The 21,046-nt window shown below is 35.1% G+C and overlaps 1 protein-coding gene across 1 annotated transcript in view; it reads left to right on the top strand.

The window, feature by feature from the left end:
• The first annotated feature begins 6,174 nt into the window (after positions 1-6,174).
• Positions 6,175-21,046, top strand: part of HNMT (histamine N-methyltransferase) — a 33,513-nt gene continuing 18,641 nt past the window's right edge. The window contains exons 1-2 of the mRNA XM_016145412.2: positions 6,175-6,425; positions 11,807-11,859. Of these exons, the coding sequence (XP_016000898.2) occupies positions 6,289-6,425; positions 11,807-11,859 (190 nt within the window). The 5' untranslated portion in view covers positions 6,175-6,288. The remainder of the gene's footprint in view (positions 6,426-11,806; positions 11,860-21,046) is intronic.

The raw sequence follows: 21,046 nt of genomic DNA, 5'->3' as shown, positions 1-21,046 counted from the left end.
TTTTTTTTTTTTTTTTGGATGCAGATACAGAGCAATAAGAATAAACAAGAAAATCCTTTGCTTTTTGACCTAGCATGAATAATAATAGTACAGTTAGCCCTAGATATCCAAGGGGGATTGGTTCTAGAACCCCCTGGGGATAGCAAAATCCACAGATGGTCAAGTATCTTACATAAAATGGCATATTAGTTGGATATAACCTATAGTTGCATCTAGGCTACAGCAGGGTATGCAAGCCTACACATCACTTCATTCATGTGGATTCAGCATAGTACTTGGTTCATGGCATATTCAAGTTTTGCTTTTGAAACTTTCTGGGATAGTTTTCCTGAATATTTTCAATCAGTGGTTGGTTGAATCAAGAGATGCAATATCCAAAGATACAGAGGGCCGATTGTATTAATAGGAAGCATACATAATTACTTCAGTTTTAATTTGATCCAGGCTCCTTTAACATGAAAAATAATCTTCATGTTGGAAAGGTACAAAGTGGTGTGAGGTAATATGATATAATTAAAAAAAAAAAAAAAGAAACAGTTCATGTAGTTCAAATACATAAATATGAATCCAAACTTTTCTCACACGATTTATATGATCTTGTACAACTTATCTGCTCTGAGTCTTGCTTGATGATATCAACAGTTCCATCCCCAGAGGGTTAGCAGTATTAAATGAGATAATGTATGGAAGGCACTCTGACACAGTAACAGCTTAATAAATAGTAGGTAACAGGAGACAGAAGCCCAAAATAGGTAAGAGAATATCTAAGAATTACTCTCAAGGCCTAGAAAAATCACGTCTCAATGTACTAAAATAATTTATAAAAGCAATAATGATGTGATTGCCAGTAAACTTCAGCAGCCATGGTAAATTATAGATACACTCTACTATTGCCCCAATTTTCAAAAAAAGGGAAAAAGAGGATTCTTAAAATTTAGTAATTTCAACCAGCCAGCTAGAGGTTTTATCCCCAGAGACATTACAAATGCATTATGAATTATAAAGCAGATATTATATATGCAATTTTAAAAGGAAAATCCATTGCTGAAACTAGTATTTAGGCAAGTGAAAGTCATGCTGAAAACAACAAGATTTCCCCCTTTTTATTTTCCTTTTTTTTTTTTGTTGGAGAGGCCGAGGACTAATCAGAGAAATGCTACAGACATAAAGTACCTGAATTTCAACAGGGCATGTGACAAAGGTTTTATGAATCTTTAATATGTTAATGTGCATTATAACTATCCAGAGGAAGCTATTAAATACAGGGTTGCAGAAAAGCTCCAAAATCAGACCAGTGAAAAATCAACCAGTAACTTGGAAAGAAGGAGAACTCACATTTATTACATGTGGTCCTATAGGAACTAGTCCTCTGAAAAGTCTGGGTGCCAAGCTCAGTTGCAACATTCCTTACATACAAGATTTTCACACAAGCTGATTGGTCAGTTGGAACTCAGACTATTACAAATGGGTGGAGTTGCCATGTTTACAAACAGTAACATTGGTGGAAGGGTGGGAGTACTGATGGTTACAGGAACTGCTAAGGGGTACAAACAGTTACATTTGTTGAGCAAAGGGCAAGTAGGGACAAAATGAAAGTGAGCTCTGCAAGTGAGCTCTTGCATACAGCAAGCATATTTACAGAACAAAAGGCTGATTAGCTTTTAATGAAAATCCTGAAACTTCCTCTTCTACAGTACTTTCTAAATTATTCGACCATGAAACTCAGTTTTTGGAAAGCACCTAAAAGAACTTGGATTGGACAGAACGTTGTTGGAAAACACGAATCTAGTCTAAGCCTGAATAGTAACAGTCTGCACAACTTAGGCAGCCTCTGGATGTTGTGTTTATTTCAACACACCATTTTTTAAAGGCAACCTAACAAACCAAAGTTTTTTCAAAGGAGGAGACCAGCATAATAGATTATATAACACTACACTGAAAAGGAAATAATTTAGGAACTGCTATAGATTGAATATTTGTGTAATCCCAAAATCATAGGTTGAAATCTTAACCCACGATGCGATGGTATTAGGACTTTTGGAAGGCGATCAGTTTATGAGGGTACAGTTCTCATGGATGGGATTAAGTGCTTTTACAAAAGAGATTTCAGAGAGCTTTCTTGACCTTCCAACAAATGTGATAAGGCAGCGAAAAAAGTGTTGTCAAAGAACCAGGAAACAGGCTCTCACCAGACACCAAATCTGCTGGCACCTTGATTTTAGACTTCTGAGTCTAAATGCTTGTTGTTTAAGCCATCCAGTCTATGGTGTTTTTGTAATAGCAGTCCAATGAAACAATTTCAAATTTTTCAATGGGTTTTAAATTAAGAAGGAATTCAAATTATTCTGTTTAGTTTAAGCAACCAGAGATAGGAGTACTATGTATAAGTTATAGGGAAGCAGATTTAGGTTGAATATAAAAACTTCTGTGAGAGCACTGGTCTTGCAATTTAATGAAATAGAATTATATGCCTAGTCTTGCCACTTCTCAGCTAGGTGTCCTTGAGTAAAGGTCCTAATCACTTAGAATCTCAGTTTTCTCATCTGTAATATAGTCAAGCTCACAGAGGTATGGCAAAGTAAAAATCCAATACTGAATTTGAAAAGATCCACACAATACCTGGCACATTGGAAATATTCAATAAATAGAATTCTAGTTGTATTAATAACATGTTGAGTTGTCCAATGAGAAGAATGAACATCTGATAATGGAGAGCACCTCAATAGTAGAAATGATCAAGTACAAGTTTAATCATTTAAAATAACCGAAAGCCTACTGTGGGTGGCAACATCAGGGAAAATAGTTGTGATTCAGTTTCTGTCTTTATGAACTGGCAATTTCATGCGGACTAGCAGGGCAGATGATGTAACCATGCAGAAACTTCTCTTCTTTAAAATGACTTTTTCTCTCCTCTTTTTCCTTGATTGAAACTGGCCTTATCTCATCTGATGACACCATGACTCGCTTGCTTCTTTTCTTTCCTTATCCTTCCACCCTGGCACGTACTGCATGTCCACTCCCTTAACCATTATATCTTTAGGACATCAGATTCCAATCAGCATCAAACAGTATCAGGAACAAAGCGTCGGGTCTATTGACCACAGAAACAGATATTTGGGCAAAGTTGTGTTTCAACTTCAGACCCATGGAGGCAGAACAACCCTACCAGCCACATCCTCATCAAAAACGTACAGAATGACACCGTGACTGACATCAGGACCTGATGTAATGATCAACTGCCCCCTACCCTGGCCCTGACCAATCAATAGAATCCACGAGCCCAACTCCCTTAACTACCATGACTAATGAGTTATCCCCTATATCAATTATCCCCTAGAGGACATTGAGAAGCCAGGTCTTTGAGCACTAGTTCACCTGTGTCTCTGCTTGGTGCTATTTCCTTAAATAAATCTTTCTTTGCTGAAAACTCCTATTTGTGTCACAATGAGCTTTGATGTGCACAGGTAAATAAACTCGTTGAGTTCGGTAACAATAAGGCAAATATACTTATAAACCATAACACAAAGACAAATGCTTTGACAGTTACAAGAGGCTAGAAGAGTATGAGTGATAATCCTTTTGTGGGAAATATGGAAGACTTCATGAATGTGGCAGAACATGAAGAATGAGAAAATTTTCAGTAGGTACAGTAAGAGAGAAGCAGAGCATTGTAGAGGAACTATTGTGAGGAGAGGCTATAGACAGGAAAGTGTAAAAGTGGAAAATTCTCCAGTAAGCTAGTCCCAAGGACAAGACAGGGAATGATATCTTCAGGTGTCAGCTCCCAAGAGAAAAAAACTATACTGCCACGAGAGTACAGATAACAAAGCTGGCCACCAGAAACCACATTTCTTTGCGTTAGATGCTAACCACCAACATCTGCTTCTGTAATCTGCTTGCTTGCATAATTAAAGCCCACCAAGACATAGTTTTAGGCTTTATAAGCTGCCTCCTCCAGAGGCTCGGGGCTCTCTAGTGGGGAGAATCGGTCACCGGCTGGCTAATAAGGGCTCATAATTAATTTCAATTGGCTCGGTGGGTCTTAGATTTGAACACGCCACAACAAAAGTATAGGGATATATCTAGATAAGCTGCACAGTTTGAAGGAATCCAATGGCAACCCTAAAGGAAAATGGAACATAAGTCCGTATGATTTGGGGGAGGGTCAAAGAATGAGTTTCGGACTTAACTTGGGGGATGGTCAGGAGAAAGTAAACATTTGAGGGGAGAGGAATGATTTATCAAAACTGTGCTTTAAGAAATTGAGTTTGGCAGTGGCAATAAAAAATTGGCGAGTTTCTGCATGATTCCTTAAATGCAAGAAGGCCAGTAAGAAAAACAGTACAGTAAATAGAAAAAAGAAAGAATCTTAAGTAGGGTGGAAGCAATGAAAATAAAAAGAAAATCTTTAATGAGACTCATATGAAAGGGAGATTTCTGGAGAAGATTTGACAACAAGTGAGGCAGATGATGGACTTGGGAAAACATTGGGTTTTAGTTAAAGGAAGGTTTTAGGAGGAACTTTTGCAGATAAGGTCAAAAATCTTTCTTCTCAGCAGAATAGCACAGAGTAGACCCTTAGTAAATATTTGTTCAGTAGATAAATACATGAATAAATGATTTGGGCTGAGTTATAAAGAGAAGAGTAGAAGATGGTGATAGAAGAAAAAAACTTAGGGAGTTTGAGGAAGGTAAGGCTGGTTAAATAGAGATGGGAGTTAAGTAGCAAAAGTACGTAAATCTAGAAGCTGGATTAGGAGCTGGGCAATTAGGGTCCATGGGCCAAATCCAGTCCAGCACTTGTTTTTGTGCAGCTCATGAGCTAATAATAACTCTTATATTTTTAAATGACTGAAAAATATCCAAAGAAGAGTAATATTTGAAAATATGTGAAAATATGAAACTCAATTTTCAATGTCTATAAATAAAATAACTTTTCTATTGTTTTATTATTGCAGAAGAGACCAGCCTGCACCTTCCAGGAGCTGTAACAATGTGCTAAGCACTTTATAAACATTATCTATATAATTCTTTCTACAAGCCTATGAGATATAATTCATTGTTCCCATTTTACTGCTTAGCAAACTGAAGCTTATGTTTCTGCCAAGGTCACATAGTTCATTAGTAGCAGAGTCAGAAACCACACCCACATCAATTAGCCTTTCCAGACTCCCCATTTCCCCAAGGATAAAAGCCCCAGCTCTGAAAGTAGTGAGATCAAAAAATGCCTATAAGAGAGGGTTTGTGAGTGTGCTAAATCTTAGAGGTCAGTTTTGGAACTGAATAAGAGGGAGGGAATAGTTTAGGCAGACATATTTCTAAATGACGTATAGGAGTTAATTCTTTTAATTATCACAACTCCTTCATGAGTCTGATACTATTATTAATAATCCTATGTTAGACAGAAGGTGGGTTGCTTAAAGACCACTTTTCAAGTAAAAGGTGCAGGGTAGGGGTCTTTTCATGAGAAGGGCTCATCCAACTCTAAGTATCTATGATCCCACATTCATAAGTACTTTGGGAAGGCTTTCTACAGATCCAGGCTTTTCTCTGGAGCCCTGCATTCTTGCCCTGAAACTCCTCTGGCAATCCCCTCATTTTGTTGTATGATTCTGAGACCTTCTAGCAAATAGTTTTCTGGTTCCTTTCTGATGGCTTTTTCTAAAAAGACTTCCTAAATCATAGCAAATTAATCAGCATTTGAAGAAATACTGCAGATGAGTTTAAAGTGCAACTGCTGAGGAACAAAAAGGCATAAAATGCTCCTATAGAAAGCGGAGAGGTAGATGACAGTCCATCAAAGATTTCAGCAGCTGGAGATTTCAGGAAGTGCTTTATAGCTTTGTAGCTGGCTGTTTATTCCTGTGTTTGTCACCTTTGGCCCTTAAAGGAGCCACTTTCCCATTTGGAACTTACTCTTGGCAGCTGCAGAAAAAAACAGGAAGTGATTAGAATATAGTTTGTTTTTATAACTCTCTAAACTTCTGCAGTTTTAAAACAAGTTTTAGCAGCGGTTTACTGCCTTGCTTTACTACCTCAGATTCTGTGTAGGGGTTAAAATATCAGTGCAAAGTCCCATATAAAGACTGACTTAGTAATAAACTGCCTATCAGCCTTTCCAAGTTACATTTAAATCAAGTTTCTCTCTCTTTCTCTCTCTCTCTCTCTTTTTTTTTTTTTTTTTGGATACAAACTGGTAGGGGTGGGGAAAGAAAAAAGGAACTGGGAAGAGGAGGAGAGGGGAAGTTAAACCTTCCCTCCCTCCCTGTCTTCCTCAGGAAACCAAATATGGCATCTACCATGAGGAGTTTGTTTTCTGACCACAGCAGATATGTTGAATCTTTTCGGAGGTTTCTGAACAATTCCACGGAACACCAGTGCATGCAGGAATTCTTCGACAAGAAGCTGCCTGGCATAATAACAAGGTAACAAAAAAGGATGTGTTTGGCAAAGGGACAAGCCTCCGTGCTTTCTTTTTAATGACAGATGGGTGGAGCCCGGGCCCTGTAGGCTGGGTGAGGGGATAAGAACCTGCTACTGATAGCAACTCCGCTCTCTTCTCCCCTTCTTCCTCCGCCCCCGGGCCCCTTTTCCTGTGATGCTTTTAGACAATTGCTTTAAACATTCAGCGGTTCTTATTTGTGCAGCATTTCTAGCTGCATAGAGATAAGCGTTAACCATTTTAAGCCACAAATCCATGTTCAATCTTTGAGCTCAGATTTTTCAGTCCTCCTCTAAATTTTGCATTCGAAAAAGTCCCAGATGGAGTCTAATATTCTTTTCATTAGAATCAAATATAAATAATTATCAAATACTATTTGCCCCCAAGGATTGAGTGGGTGCCTCTGAGTTCTCCTGATATCCATTTAAATTCATTTTTCTTATCCATTATTATAGTTATCACTTCAAAAAAAAATTGTCTTTTCCTTTCAACATAGTATTACCAATGTGGTCCTAAAAAATGCATTTTCCCTTTATCAGTGAAACTCACTAGTTCCTATCCTTCTCGCAGACTGCTTCTTTTTTTTTTTTTTTTTTTTTTGGTGATTAATGTGTTCAATTTGTGCCAGGGCTGATAAGCATTATGAGAGTAACAGATTCCACATGGTAAAGATAATCAAATCACCTATCTAGGGGTGGATCACTGTAACTTACCCTACTTCAGGAAATAATGATGGAAAACTGGGAAGAAATGACTGACTGTAGATCTAATTTGCAACAGTAAAAAGAAACTGATATTTTATCTTTTTCTGGCTTCCTCCATTATAGGCCTGAAATTCTTTCGCCAGGATAGTAGCTCTGCCTGATCAGAGCAGACATTGTTGAATATATATAAAATTCTATTTCCCTCTCTATTTTTCATGGTTCAGTTTTTAAATATGTTAATTGTTAAAAATGTTTCAGTTACAGTTGACATACTATTTAAATGTTTTTTAAAGGAGATTATATAATTTATTAATAATTAAATAGTAATAGAATAATGATGTAAAAACCACAGCAAACAGCAACTACAGATAATTTATTATCTGGGAATTAAATAGTTTACTTCTTTGGGTCTTTTTATTTCTAAAAGGTAGTAAGTTAATTTCTGCGTTCTTCTGTAGGCTAAACATCTGTGTTCATGTCTGTAGCTTATCCAGGTACTTGGTTTTCTTTTGCCATCAGTGAAATGATATAATAAATGATGACCCCTGTATTCAAGTGGTATACAATCTAATTGAAAATATTGAATGTACAATCTGTGAAAAATTGAAGAACTTGCAAATGCATAACTAAGTTTACATTATAATGGTAATATGCAATTAGGAATAATCTAAATCAAACTATCATATTTAAAAAAAGTTTTTCCTAAAGGTGATATTCAGAATGAAATTTAGGTGAAGCACCTTTAAAATGCTTACAGGCATTTCTAAGTTATAAGTAGGTAACATGCCTGCTTAATTTTTCATTCTAGAAAATCGTTTTTGAAATTCAAATGGTTCTAAAAAGTTTACAATAGCAAGAAAAATACTGGTTGCTTGCCCTACTCACTCCCATTCCTGACTCCCACTCTCCAGAAGCAGCCACTTTTCAACACTCTGAAATCTTTGAGTTGGTTCTTATGTGATTTTCTTTCCTAATTCTAAATAAAATTCTTCCCCTTCTTAAGTTTACTGTATTAAAATAGCTAAATAAACATATACATTTCTTCCCTTATTATGTCAATATATTTCAAAAACTTTTGTTAAATAGTTTGGTGTATATCATTTTGCCTCGGTACATATTCATAATTGAACGATGCATTAGATTACAATCACATTTCCTTTCATGCACACCTTTTTCCTAGAGTTAACTAATGTCTTGATTTTAGTGTCTTTTCTTAGTTTCCTATGTACCTGTCATTACTTATACTCCAATCAGAAGAAGTAACATCTCCTCAATATATTCCAACAAATCAAGTAAGCTATTAATTTTTTCCCAGAGGAACACCTTTTCTGGAGTTCTCTTGTTAGTTTTTTCCCAGTCTGTGCTGATTTGCTCTTGGTCTGTTATACGATTATTGATAAGGGGATTTATTTCACCTTCTAGAAATTCTCTTCTCTCTCTAGTATTGAATGCCCTGATTTTATATCTAATGCCCCTCTTTTCTTCGTTTCCTTAGTAAGACTATCATTATCATTTCTTTCTTTCTTTCTTTCTTTCTTTCTTTCTTTCTTTCTTTCTTTCTTTCTTTCTTTCTTTCTTTCTTTTTTAATTCAGCTAATTCTTTAACAGCTTCTCAAGAAAAAGTGTATGGAGGTAAAGTTGAGACTTCATATGTTTAAAAATGCCTTCACTCTATGCTCATCTTTGTTGGATAGTTTGGCTATAAGACTCTATGCTTTTATATCAGAAATGATTTTATATCAGAAATTTAAAGGCATTCTTCCATTGTCTTTTAGCTACTGGAGTTACTGTTCAGAAACCCAATACCATTCAAATTCGTCATACTTGGCTTATGACCTTATTGTTGCTTTTTTTGTTTTCCCTACTTAGAAACTTTTAGGAACTTCTCTTATATCCAGTACTGAAATTTTAAGATAATGAGTTATGGTATGGGGTGTCTTCACCCATTTCTGTTGGTACTGCCATGTGCCATTTTAATCAAAATTCATAACCTTCAGGGAAACTTTGGTATTTTTAAATCATTCCTCCCCTTTTTCTCTTTGTAGAACTTGTAGTCATCAAACACCAGATCTCCTGAATCCATTCTCTAATTTTCTTATATTCCCAGTTTCTACAATTTTACTTTTAGCCCTATTAAATTTTTGCTATTTTTAATTTCCAGAAATGTTATATTTGTATAGCATCCTGTTCATCTTTTACACATGTAAAACCTCTCTTATCTATTGTAAAATTTTCTACTGTTTTTTGCGTGTTTCTTCTGAGTTCTGTTTTTGTTTCCTTTGGTCTCTATTTCATGTTGGGGGAGCTTCCCAACTACCTGATGAGCTTTGGTTGTCCATCCAATCAAATGAGGCACTAAAAAGCAATTCATACTCTCCTGGTGCATGTAGGGTATGAGTTTGCTAAGTGGATGGTTCACTGTAGCAACTGGATGTGGACTCAGCTGTTTGCTGGAAGATTCTCAGATGTCAATATGTGTAAGCTCATTCATTATGATGGGTTGTTTCCCCAGGGATGAATTCTTCACTTGCCTATCTGGAGATGAATGATGGAGTGAGGGGAGTTACAGTATATAGCTGTAAATAGTGAAATTTTCTTTGTCATTATTGTTATATATAATGCATTTAGATCCTTGCCTGGAAAATAGTAAATTTTCTATAATAATTAGTTATCATAATATGTGAAATGGGATAATAATAGAGAAGTTTTGAGAATTCAAAGAGTTAGTTCATGGAAATCCCTTAGCTGTGCCTGGAGTAATAATAATTGCCAATATGTGTTGCATGCTTGTCTTGAGCAGACACATTTTTAAGAGATTTACATGAATTAAATCATTTGATCCTCATAACTCATCTAGATACCTTTATTGCAATTCTAGAAGTTAGGCAATATTATTATTCTGTTTCATAGGTAATAAAGATGCAGAGATGTTAAATAACTGACTCAAAGTAACATCGGTAAGATGAGATCTCAACCTGGGTGCTCAGCGCCATGGCCCCACTATGATATCCACAGATACAAGCTCTTCTGTTAACCAAGAGCATAGACAGGAATGGGTCTATCAGGACTCATAATTATGAGTTGGGAGATAATTAGAACTAAGAAAGACAACTCATCCATAGATGTCCTTGACTCTATCCTTTCCAGTTTCTTTAAGCACTTTGCTTTAACCTTGTCTTTATCTCATTACTTTGCACAGGCTCTTTATCCAGAGGACAGACTCGTTTACCACCTTTCAGTTCATGTTTCCCTTCTAGCAGTCACCCCTTTTCTTCTTACTCTTTCATCCTTTTTCAACAATCTCTCTAGGTCTTCTTCCTCTTTATCAAATTTGCTTTGAATCCCATTGCCAGCTGACTTCTGCCCTCAACCTTCTTTGAAAACTGCTATTATCAAAGATATTTTGAAACTTACTAGATTCATTACCCAATCACCATTAAAAAAAAAAATTAACCAAACATTCTACTATTGACCTTTACAAAGGGATAATAAAAAGCCAGGAAAAAAAAAAAAAGATTCGTATTGCCAAATTCAATGTAGATTTTTCCTTTTTTTAAGATTTTTAATAATACTCTTCCACCTTTGATACTACTGATGGCTTTCTCCTTCTGTAATACTCCTATCACCTCTTTGAGCTCTACTGTTTTCCTTCCTTCTTTGTGTATTTCCCATAGTCCAGTGACTTTCAAAAGTTAGTACTGCATCATCACCTCACCGGTTTTCTATCTGCAATATCCTTAGGTGATGGAATCTACACTTCTAGTTTTGACTATTACTTCCTGACAATTATTCTCCAGAATACATCATTAATCCTGATCTCTCTCGCTCACCCAGATAAAATCTTGCAAACCTAAATGTCTATTTAATTCAGATCTAACAAAACAAAATGTAAAAAAAAAAAGAAAGAAAAGAAAAGAAAAAAGAAGAGAAAAGAAAAAAGAAACCAAAAAAACTGACAACTTGCCATCGAACTATATTCTGCAGCTTCCTTTTTGGCTCCATGCTTCACCAAATCATCCATGCTGGAAACCTGGCAGTAATTGTGCACTAATACTTTTTTCTGACCATTTTATATCAATCTAAAGCAAGTTGTACTGTTGTTTTCCAGACCATCAATTCTACTCTATTTCCAGTACTAGAGACATAATGTTGGGTTTTATTATGTTACATTTTACTTGAGAGCGAAGTAGTATCTTATTAATTTTTATATTCTCAATGCCTAGAATAGGCATATAATAGGTGTTTAATAAACACTTGTTTATTGAAAAGAAGTTAGCAAGAAGAAAGAAAAGAAAGCAGATATCACAGAGATAGTAGGAATCACCATATACAATAAATGACTAATTATATCACCAGACTCAAAGGCCCACTTTTTCTGTTCTTATTCTCTAAATAAATTCTAAACAAATGGTTTATCCTACTTCTGAGATGTTTATAGTGTTCTTCTAAAAGTCTACCAGTTCAAGATTGTTAATGAATGAAACCTATATTTCTAAAGATTTCTAAAGACACCCATATAACTACGAAAATTATAATCTTTTATGTTGTCCTAATTTTTATTCACTATAATATTAGTCTGTTCTCTTCACTAGACTCGATAATCAGATTTTACCAAGAACCTAGCACATTTTTCTTAAACTACACAATTTTTTTTTTTCAGGATTGGAGACACAAAATCAGAAATTAAGATTCTAAGCATTGGCGGAGGTGCAGGTATGAATAACACATTTTAAAACTCATATTTCATTCCAAGCATCATGTTGTTTGATAGCAACATTGTTCATTCTTTAGGAAAGCTATTTACCTTTGCTTTTGGAAGAGCTTAGTTTATTAAAACTAATGAGAGCAATATCACTCCAACTAAGATTAATGCCTCCATAGATTTATAGTGTTTAGGACATCAGCCTTCATTGTTATCTATAATATAGATAAGATGTGGCTTTCTTTTTTATAAATATAGGATATATTTGGATAACTTTTATCCAAAATGATTTAACTGTTCACAGAAAAGGAAAAGGAAAATTTCGTAAGACATTTCTTAAACTTATCCCACTTAAAGTGTGGCCCATGGACTGGATGCCGGTTTGCAAACTGTAACTGGTCTAAGAGGAAATAAGAAGTATACACTGGAATGTAAATAAATGCACAGCTCCCTGCATTGAGAAAGTATTACTATTGGGGGAAAATATGCTTAATGACACAGTTAATTTATACTCTTATGTCTCCACTCTTTAAGTTGCACTTACCTAACCATCCCCTTTTTCTAATTCAGTTCCAAAACCACCCTCTAAACATTCAGCACACTCCCCAGTCCCCTTTTGTAAGCTTCTCATAGTCTCACTACTTTCAGAGTCAATGCTTTTATCTTAGGGAAAAATGGAAAGTCTGGAAAGGCAGATTGACTCTGCCACCAATGAACTGTGTGACCTTGGCTGAAACACAGGCTTTAGTTGTCTTATCAGTAAACTGGGAACAGTAAATTATATCTTATAGAGCTATAGTGAGAATTATATAGATAATATTTATGAAGTGCTTAGCACATTATCACTGCTCCTATAAGGAGCAGGCTGGTCCCTTCTGCAAAAAAATAAAACAAAATGTCCATCCCCAGATTTTGCCTCATATCAAAATCCTGAATTGTGTTTGCTTTTTTTTTTTTAAGTTGCTAGTCATCTGGAGTCCTGAGTTAATATATTAATATATAAAAAACAGCCATATATATTATTTTTATCTTCCTTCCTCCTTTCCTCTTTTTTATAGTTTTCTTTTGAAACATTCACTGAGTGATGGCTTAGTATTTGTAACCACTTGGCAACAACTGAATACTATATCACCACTTGTTACTAGTGATGAGTAATACTCTCTTGAGTCTCTTAAGTATAAATAAGTATAAGCATCACATGAATGAGTGAAATGTGGCCTGTGTTAACACGAAGGTAACTAAGATAACTAAGAGCCATCGAATGGAATGCGATAGCTCCTTTTTCATGTTATTATGTGTTCATTTCTCATAAAATACACTGTGATATAATATAACAAGGAATAACACTTAAAATCTATTTTTATTGTCTTTCACCAAGCAAACAGAAACCAAGGACAAATAATAAAGGATATTTTTTCATGAACGATCTTATAGAGAGCATTTAAGCTAAAATACTCTCTTATTGCTTACTGGTATTTTAAGTTCTAAGGATTATAAGAGTGATGAATTGCCCAAAGAGTGTCCTATTAATTTATTTAACCAAGACAGTCATTTTCAGTGTGTTTTGCATATGAGTTTCAGGCAACCAACAGGCAATGAGACTATCATTTGATAGTGTCATTTGTTCTTGGACAAGAAGAGAAGCCCTACAAGGAAAGTAATTAAATACAGTCTCTATCATAGCCTAGTTAATTGACCTTTTAATATAAAGTTAATTGAATTTCTAATGTAAATTTATCCAAACGCTTATAAGCTATCTGGAAAAAGGAACACTTGGCCTGCACAGTGATTCCTTACATTAATGTGCACATAGGAGCTAATATAGAGAACTTATTTAAATAAAGAGAACAATACTTAGAATTCTACTGATGAGCCCTAACATTGTATTAAAAACAGTCTCTGCCTTGGGGAGAATATGCGTGCCCATTAAGGTGGCTCTTCATAAAAAATTGTTCAGAAATATAAGAAGAGCTCCCAAGAGAAATTCAACCTACAGATAAGTTATCTTTCACTGCTGAAGTAAGCTACATGAAATCAGAAGCAATGCATTTCAAATCCCCGGTATGAAAGGGCAGTGCTTTAGTGGGGAGAAGACACCCTACTTAGTTAGTTTGAGTGTTCATATACCAAAAGGGAAATACTTATCTAATAACCTGTCATTGCCTAACAGCAAGCATTGTGTAGAGCAGCATATTACTGTACAGTGAGAGACTTCCTATCTTTGCCTTAGAGAAATAGTCTCCCTACATGTTCCACAGTCTGTAGAGTCTGAGACTTTCACATTAGCCTGTGGCTTAAGAATCCTTCCAAGTCAGTCACTGAACTCCAGTCCCTGGCAAATAAGGTCATTGGCTCTATCCGATACTTTTGGCTTAGCTCTCACAATGCATCTCAAGGGGTTCTACTTCAGTCTTAGCTTACAGTCCTCTCTGATTTTGCCTTCTAGATGTTCTCTTCTTGGTTGCTCAGACACCTGCGGGTCATATTTCTGCATATCTTTGGTGAAAATATTCTTTCTGCATTCATAATGCTACCATTTCTCCCCACCACAAAGGAAAAACATACCAAAAGCAACAAACTAAAACTTTCCTATGTGAAATTGATGCTTTTATATAATTTAATGTTCATTTTCTTTGGTGACCTATTTGATTTTCTCTTCAGAAACATGAGCAGGAGCGCACATGCATCCCTTTTGTCTTCTGATTCTATGCAGTAGAGATTTACATTTGTGTAGAGAGAGATTCCATCATTTAAGAGAGAATGTAAGGTTTTTGAAAGAGATGTTTGGCAATTCAGTTCAAAAGCCACACAATTATTAGGTCTCTGAGCAGTTCAAAAGGATAAAATCAGTGGCAAATTTTTTGATGTAGTCTTTGAAGTAATCCACCACATCAATAAAATACAATCAATAAACAATACAGTTATCCATAGATTATATGTTTAATGTTAGGAAAATGTATGAAATAAATATGTGAACCCTAAAAAAGAAATAAAATCAAATCACGAACAGAAGAACAGACCATGTAGCTTTTACAGAGGCTAAACTGGGAAGTATGAAGTTGTGTGTATATATGAGCTTTAATGAGACACAATGAGCAGCTGATATCACTTTATTCCAGGTCTCGAAGTATTCATATCATGTGCATTTCAGCAATTGTTCTTTTAGATATTGAGAGCAATTGTATTGTATTCTAAATCTCATAGAATATACGTTTTGGTCCCAACATTGATGCTTCCTGAAGTTAAACCGCTCAATGGAGTTTCATTATTATTTAACTTTTAGTGGGTATTCTCTAGATGGTACATAGAGAAAAAGAAACCCATACTCTTTTTGATAAGGGAGAATGCTATTAATTTATAGTGCATACACTTATGGCTAGAAAAATGTTCCAGAAGGCAGTTATGAGCAATGTGTTCTCCTTGCTCTGGGCTCTGCTTAAAGGAGAGTGATTTTATCTGCTGCATTATTTGGTTCTTATGTTCAAATGCCAGAAATTTTTATAAGAGTTAGGCCTACTCAAATAATCTTATTTTATTCAGCTTTCTACTTTAGTTTTATTAACCTACTATGTACAGACTCCATTGCCATACCCTTTATAATAGTATATATGTTTGCAGATAATTTTTTAATCCACTGAAGCAACTAACATATTAAGTACAGGTGGTTTGAACCCTCTCATAATTTTTTGTTGTTGTTGATAGTTTTGCTGACATATGCTGAAAGCAATTAGGTGAGGTTTTTTGTTGTTGTTGTTGTTCTACAACATATGGATGTGAGCATTCCTACAAAGGTTAAAAATTAGAGGAGAGTTTAGAGACCATCAACACCCTTATTTTACAAACAAGAAAACTGAGAACCACCAATGGAGAACAAAACTTAGGTCTCTTGACTTTAGTCCAGTTCAACAAATTGTACTAAACAGATATAAAAGTTAATGTTTAATTTGGCAAAGGAGAGATTAGGTATTTAGTAATGACCGACTATTTGAAAATATAATTTTATCAACTTACATATCTACCCTCTTTTCAAAAGTGAGGTGTAAGGTGACACAGAGGTTTACTGTTCTAGGCTGGTCAGATGGAAGTGGAACAAATAATTAGGCAGCAACTGGAAGAGCTAGTGTGTCAAGTTTAGAAGCCAGGAGGTGGTAAGAAGCAAAGGTCAATGTTTGCCAGTGGTGAAAAGTAAGCCAACAATCTGTATCAATAAATTAGAAATGATTGGAGAAATATAGAGAATTGAGGAATTTTTTTGCCCAGAAAATAAGAATATGAATGTACTCATTGCCATCTTCAAATATTCCTTGTCAATCAAACTACAGAATATTTGCCTTTGAAGGGCTAATAGTTGAGAGATTTCTTGGTTTAGTATTAGAATTTATTAATAATCATACCTGTCCAGAAATGAAAGCACACATCTTGGGAGGGAAAGAGCTGTCTGTCACTCCAGGAATGTCAACATAGGCTGGAAAAAAAAATTTCTCAGACATGCCATGGAAGGGACTTAGACACTGGTTATTTGGGTGGTTTTGCTTTCAGTCCAAAAAATCTATGGTTTATGAGTAATCTTCTAGAAAGAGGTAAGCACTGGTGTAGTTAACACCCTGCGTGGTGATATTAAGGAAGTGGAATTTATACGGGACCTCTAGATATGCAGATAATTTTTAGTTTTCATGCTAATTGCTTAAAACTTGAAATGAGTAAGAACTGTTTTACTTATGTGCAGCATACTAGCAGTTACTCCATCATGGATATGTACTCTAGTGATTCACTAATATAACGGGATTTATGACTACTTGAGGCTGCCATAGTTTGGGGCCTCAGATATAAAGTATTGTTAAAGGCATTCATAACTATATTATTTAAACCTAAAATAGCCTCCATATATAATTTTACCAAAAGATAGTTCACCTCATTGTGTCGTATTTAAAACTTTGAGTGAACGTGAAAGCATTGTTAAAGACAGATATATTTCAGATCTGAGAGAACTGAACGTGATACTACAACATTGGAGCCACTGTCATTAAAACCAGAGTAAACAAGAATGTTTTGGCTAATTCAATAAGGCATGAAACAGGATGACAGGGGATAACGAGCAGAGTGAAGACAAAACTATCATTATACTTAGAAAAGCAAATAAACTGAGTTGTACAGCCTTAGAATTAATAAGAATGCAAGTAATGGCCTGGATGCAGGTAAAATGGGTAAAAGGTAATGGCGGATCCACCTTCTTTTTTGTTCTCAACATTTGAGTGTTTTTCATGCACTATTCTGATTAATATACTTGAAAGTCCCTGGCATGTGGTTATCTGTAATTTTGCTGGAAGACAAGTTTTCCACTTCTTATGCCAGTTTGGGATATAGTCTCTTAGTGAATAGGCTTCCACTTGATATACACTATTAAATAAAACTTGGTGATGATTCAGTACAACATTTACTTATGCAACCTTGGCGTAAGGAGGGGTCTGTCACCATCTTCATTTTATACATACTGAACCTAATAATACATGCCACGAGGAATAGAAAGATTATAGAGACTGGAGTATATACCAGGGTCTTCTGTAGCTTATTCTCTATTAACAGTAACTGATAGAAATAATTTTAAATGTTTAAATTAGTTAGCTAATCATATATTTAATACAAAAATATAAGAAGCCTGTTTAAAGAAAAGTTCAAATGTTTACTGAGAACTATTTGAGAAGATTCAGAAAGCCAATATGCATTAGTGAAGAAGTTACAGTGATACAAAAGCTTTCAAATACAAAAGGTATAAGGGTACAAAATGAAACAAAATGTTCCCAAAAGTAATGTGACAGTACCTATCAAGAAGAGTTCTGATATTTATCTCACACCTAAAGGCCTGGTCATGCTGGTTGTTAAAATATTAACATACTTAGTAAACAGCCACTCCCTGCTACCTTACAACAGCCCCCAACTGCTGCTTCAGCCCCTCATCCTAGACTACTGTACATCCCACCCACCCCTATTCTGGACCCCTGACTCCCACCTCCAAGGGCTCCTGCAATTGGATTAGTCTTGCTTGCTGAGGGGCCTCAAAGAATGTGCTATAGTTCTTCAGCCCATAACCTGTCTCAGCAGCTTGCACCTTAGGCCGGATTGTTTTGTTTCGGTTTGTTTTAATATCACCAAAGATCAAGCATCTCATTCTAACCATTAATTCTGGTTCTTGGAATTAATCTGAAAAAATTAAGATTTTCACATAAAAAATTATGGTTCATTGTTAGGTGCTTTATAATAGCAAAAAATTAAAGCTAAGTAAAACTGTATAAAACTATATATAAAAATATATAGCCATATACAAATATATAGTCCTATATCTATATATAAATGTATACATTTACATATTTTATATCATATATAAAAATTTAATAATGAAATAATTTGTTGCACATGTTTTAGAGAATATAGTGTCATCACTTCAAATAACACATTCAAATAAATTTTGATATATTCATGGTTTAACTCTCAAATGAGAAAGTCAAAATAATCTATGCACATAATGATCTCACCTGGGTAGATTAAAGAAAATTATTTCCTCAAAGGAAAAAAGAAAAAAGCTTAGGAGGAAATAAACCAATCTTTCCTTTTGCTTTCTATAGTAGTGAGATATTTATTTTTTACCTTATATTTTTGCCGATGTCTCAAGTTTTCTATAGCATTAATTTTATAGCCAAGGAAAAATAAACCCAATTAAAACTATAATTTTAAACTTGATGAGAGATGGTGGTAAAGAGTAGACTCACTGGCTCCTGGTACAGGTTAGCCATGATGCTGAGGGTGAGGGTGACAATGATCAAAGGGATAATGGTTGGTCCACATTTCTTGCATCTTATTCCACAAGGACAACGGACTCTTGGATTCTACTCACATTAGGGTATAAATGACTAATACTTTTCTTCAGAATCATTTCCATTTTAACCATTGTTAATGTGGTAGGCCAACTGAGTGAAGCACAGAAGAGAGACTGTGAAGGTTATTTGAGAGAGCGAGCCTGCGAGATGGTACAAGAGCATGTGAGGAAAGGCATGCACACTGATATTGATGAAATCGCCAACTGTGTGATTATTTTGGACTACCTTTGTGGGTTCAAGTAGTTTCATCTTCTAAATCTTGTCATTAGGCATGAAAAAGGTAGGAGAATGTTAGCACTTCATTAAGGGTAACTGAATATAACTTTTAAACACTACAGTATTGTATATATGTCATTTACCTCTCTTTTTATGTATGTACCAAAGCAGCAGTGAAGTATCTATGTTTAAAATTTATAAATTAAAAGTTAAGGCAAAATTCAGTCTTTTCTAAGTTGTCTATCAAATATCTCTACACTTTAGTGTTCAGTAACCTTTGGAGCATTTTCTCTAACTTTGTATTTCATAGAACATTTTGGTAGCACGGTTTTTCTTAGGCCTCCTGCAGTTGCAAAGCATTCAGGCAGTATTGTTCCTGGGTCAACAGCCAGAAAACAGAGAAAAGCAAATGGCAATGCCCTTTTGACTCAGAATTTATATTTATAATCTCCTTCCTGAGACTCTACTGCTATTTTAATATTCTACTATTATTTTCCCATACTGACAGAACTGCTTCAATACTGAAGCACCCAAGGTGGGGAAAAGAGAGAAAGAGAAAGAGAAGAAAAGAGAGGGAGAAAGAATAGAGCTGATCTTATCAAGAATCTTCTATCTTTTGCACTGCAGCTCAAAATCAGATTCTTCTTACTCTGGTTGCAAACCCATAACAAATTATTTTTCATCACTAGGCACAGAGTTATCTGGGCAATTTTTCTCCCTAGAAACAATTTTTTTCGTGTGTGCCTGATGTAGTAGAGGGAACAAGGAAGATAATAATCTTAATGCAACATATAACAGAATAAAAATTTCCTGCTGATAATCTAAAGAATTCACATGTATTTTGATACAAGAAATGAAGCAAGAATAGATGGAAATCAAATGGCAGGAGATAGCTCAATAGTCTTTAATCCTCCATTTTCTTGACCTGCAGATTTTCTCATTTGGAGAAACCCCAGGGTTCTCAAGTTGGGATTCATTTTTCAGTTAATATAGGCTCAGTCAAAACGAGAAGCCATCATGAATACATGATGAGCGTTCTTCAAAGTTATCACTTTATTATGGAGACGTCTATTTAGAAAGGTAAATTTTCCAATTCCTTCATTCCCAGTCGCTCTCAGCCTTCTCTAAAATGCCACCTTTTCATGACGTGTACTTGACCACTCAATTGAAAATCACAAAGGCACTCTTCATGTCTTCCTTTTGCTCTTTTTTCTCTTGGTTTTCTCCATGGGACTTACCGCCATCCATAAAGATTGGATGTTTTTGTCTATTTTATTTGTTGCTCTGGCTCCAGTGATTAGAACCTAGCATTTAGTAGGTGCTCAAAAATATTTGTTGAATTAATGTACAATAGCTTCAGTTTATTGAGTAATTACTATATATCATGGACTATGGTAAATTACTTCCATATAATGCCTCTAACCTTTACAGTGGCCTTGAGGCATAGGCCATAATACCTTTAATTTACAGATATGCAATTTAAAGAGCAGAGAGATATTAAATTTGCATAAGGTGATTCGAGTGAATACTATATTTGAGTTGAGTTTTGTCTCTAAAGCCTTTAACTTCCATTTTCATATTTTGTTCCATTCTTAATCAAATAACCTTGGATTTCAAGCAAAAAATGTAACATTCCTCTGCTGTCTCATTAAACGTATCCTTGAAATTCAGGGAGTGGAGAAAAGGTGTCTAGAAGATGAGATTCTCTCTTCCCCCTCCACCACCCTCTGTTTTTTAACTTTTTACGAGTTTTACCATCAGGGACATTAGTTACATGTCCATCTTTATAAATAGGCATGATGCATTTAAAATATGGCTTCATATGAAAGCAAGATATTATAACAAAAATATCTCTCTGTAAAATTAAGTAAAACACTCAAAATAGCCCAGAAAAGGGGTGAGAAGGCATTCTATAGTTGTGGCCGATTTGAGGAAGAGGGTTGTACAAAGGAAAGAGATTTGCAAGAAAGAAGATTTTTAAAATTTAGTTTTAACTTTCCAAATCAAAAGGTCAGCATATTCTGTTTGATAGAAAATAACATAAGATTGGACAGAACAACAACAAAAATAATCCACGGTCCAGCCTAATAGAAAACAATTTTTGATTGAT

This window comes from Rousettus aegyptiacus, unplaced genomic scaffold, assembly GCF_014176215.1.
Source record: "Rousettus aegyptiacus isolate mRouAeg1 unplaced genomic scaffold, mRouAeg1.p scaffold_m13_p_2, whole genome shotgun sequence".
Taxonomy (NCBI): Eukaryota; Metazoa; Chordata; class Mammalia; order Chiroptera; family Pteropodidae; genus Rousettus; species Rousettus aegyptiacus.
This window is presented reverse-complemented; position numbering and strand designations above follow the sequence as displayed.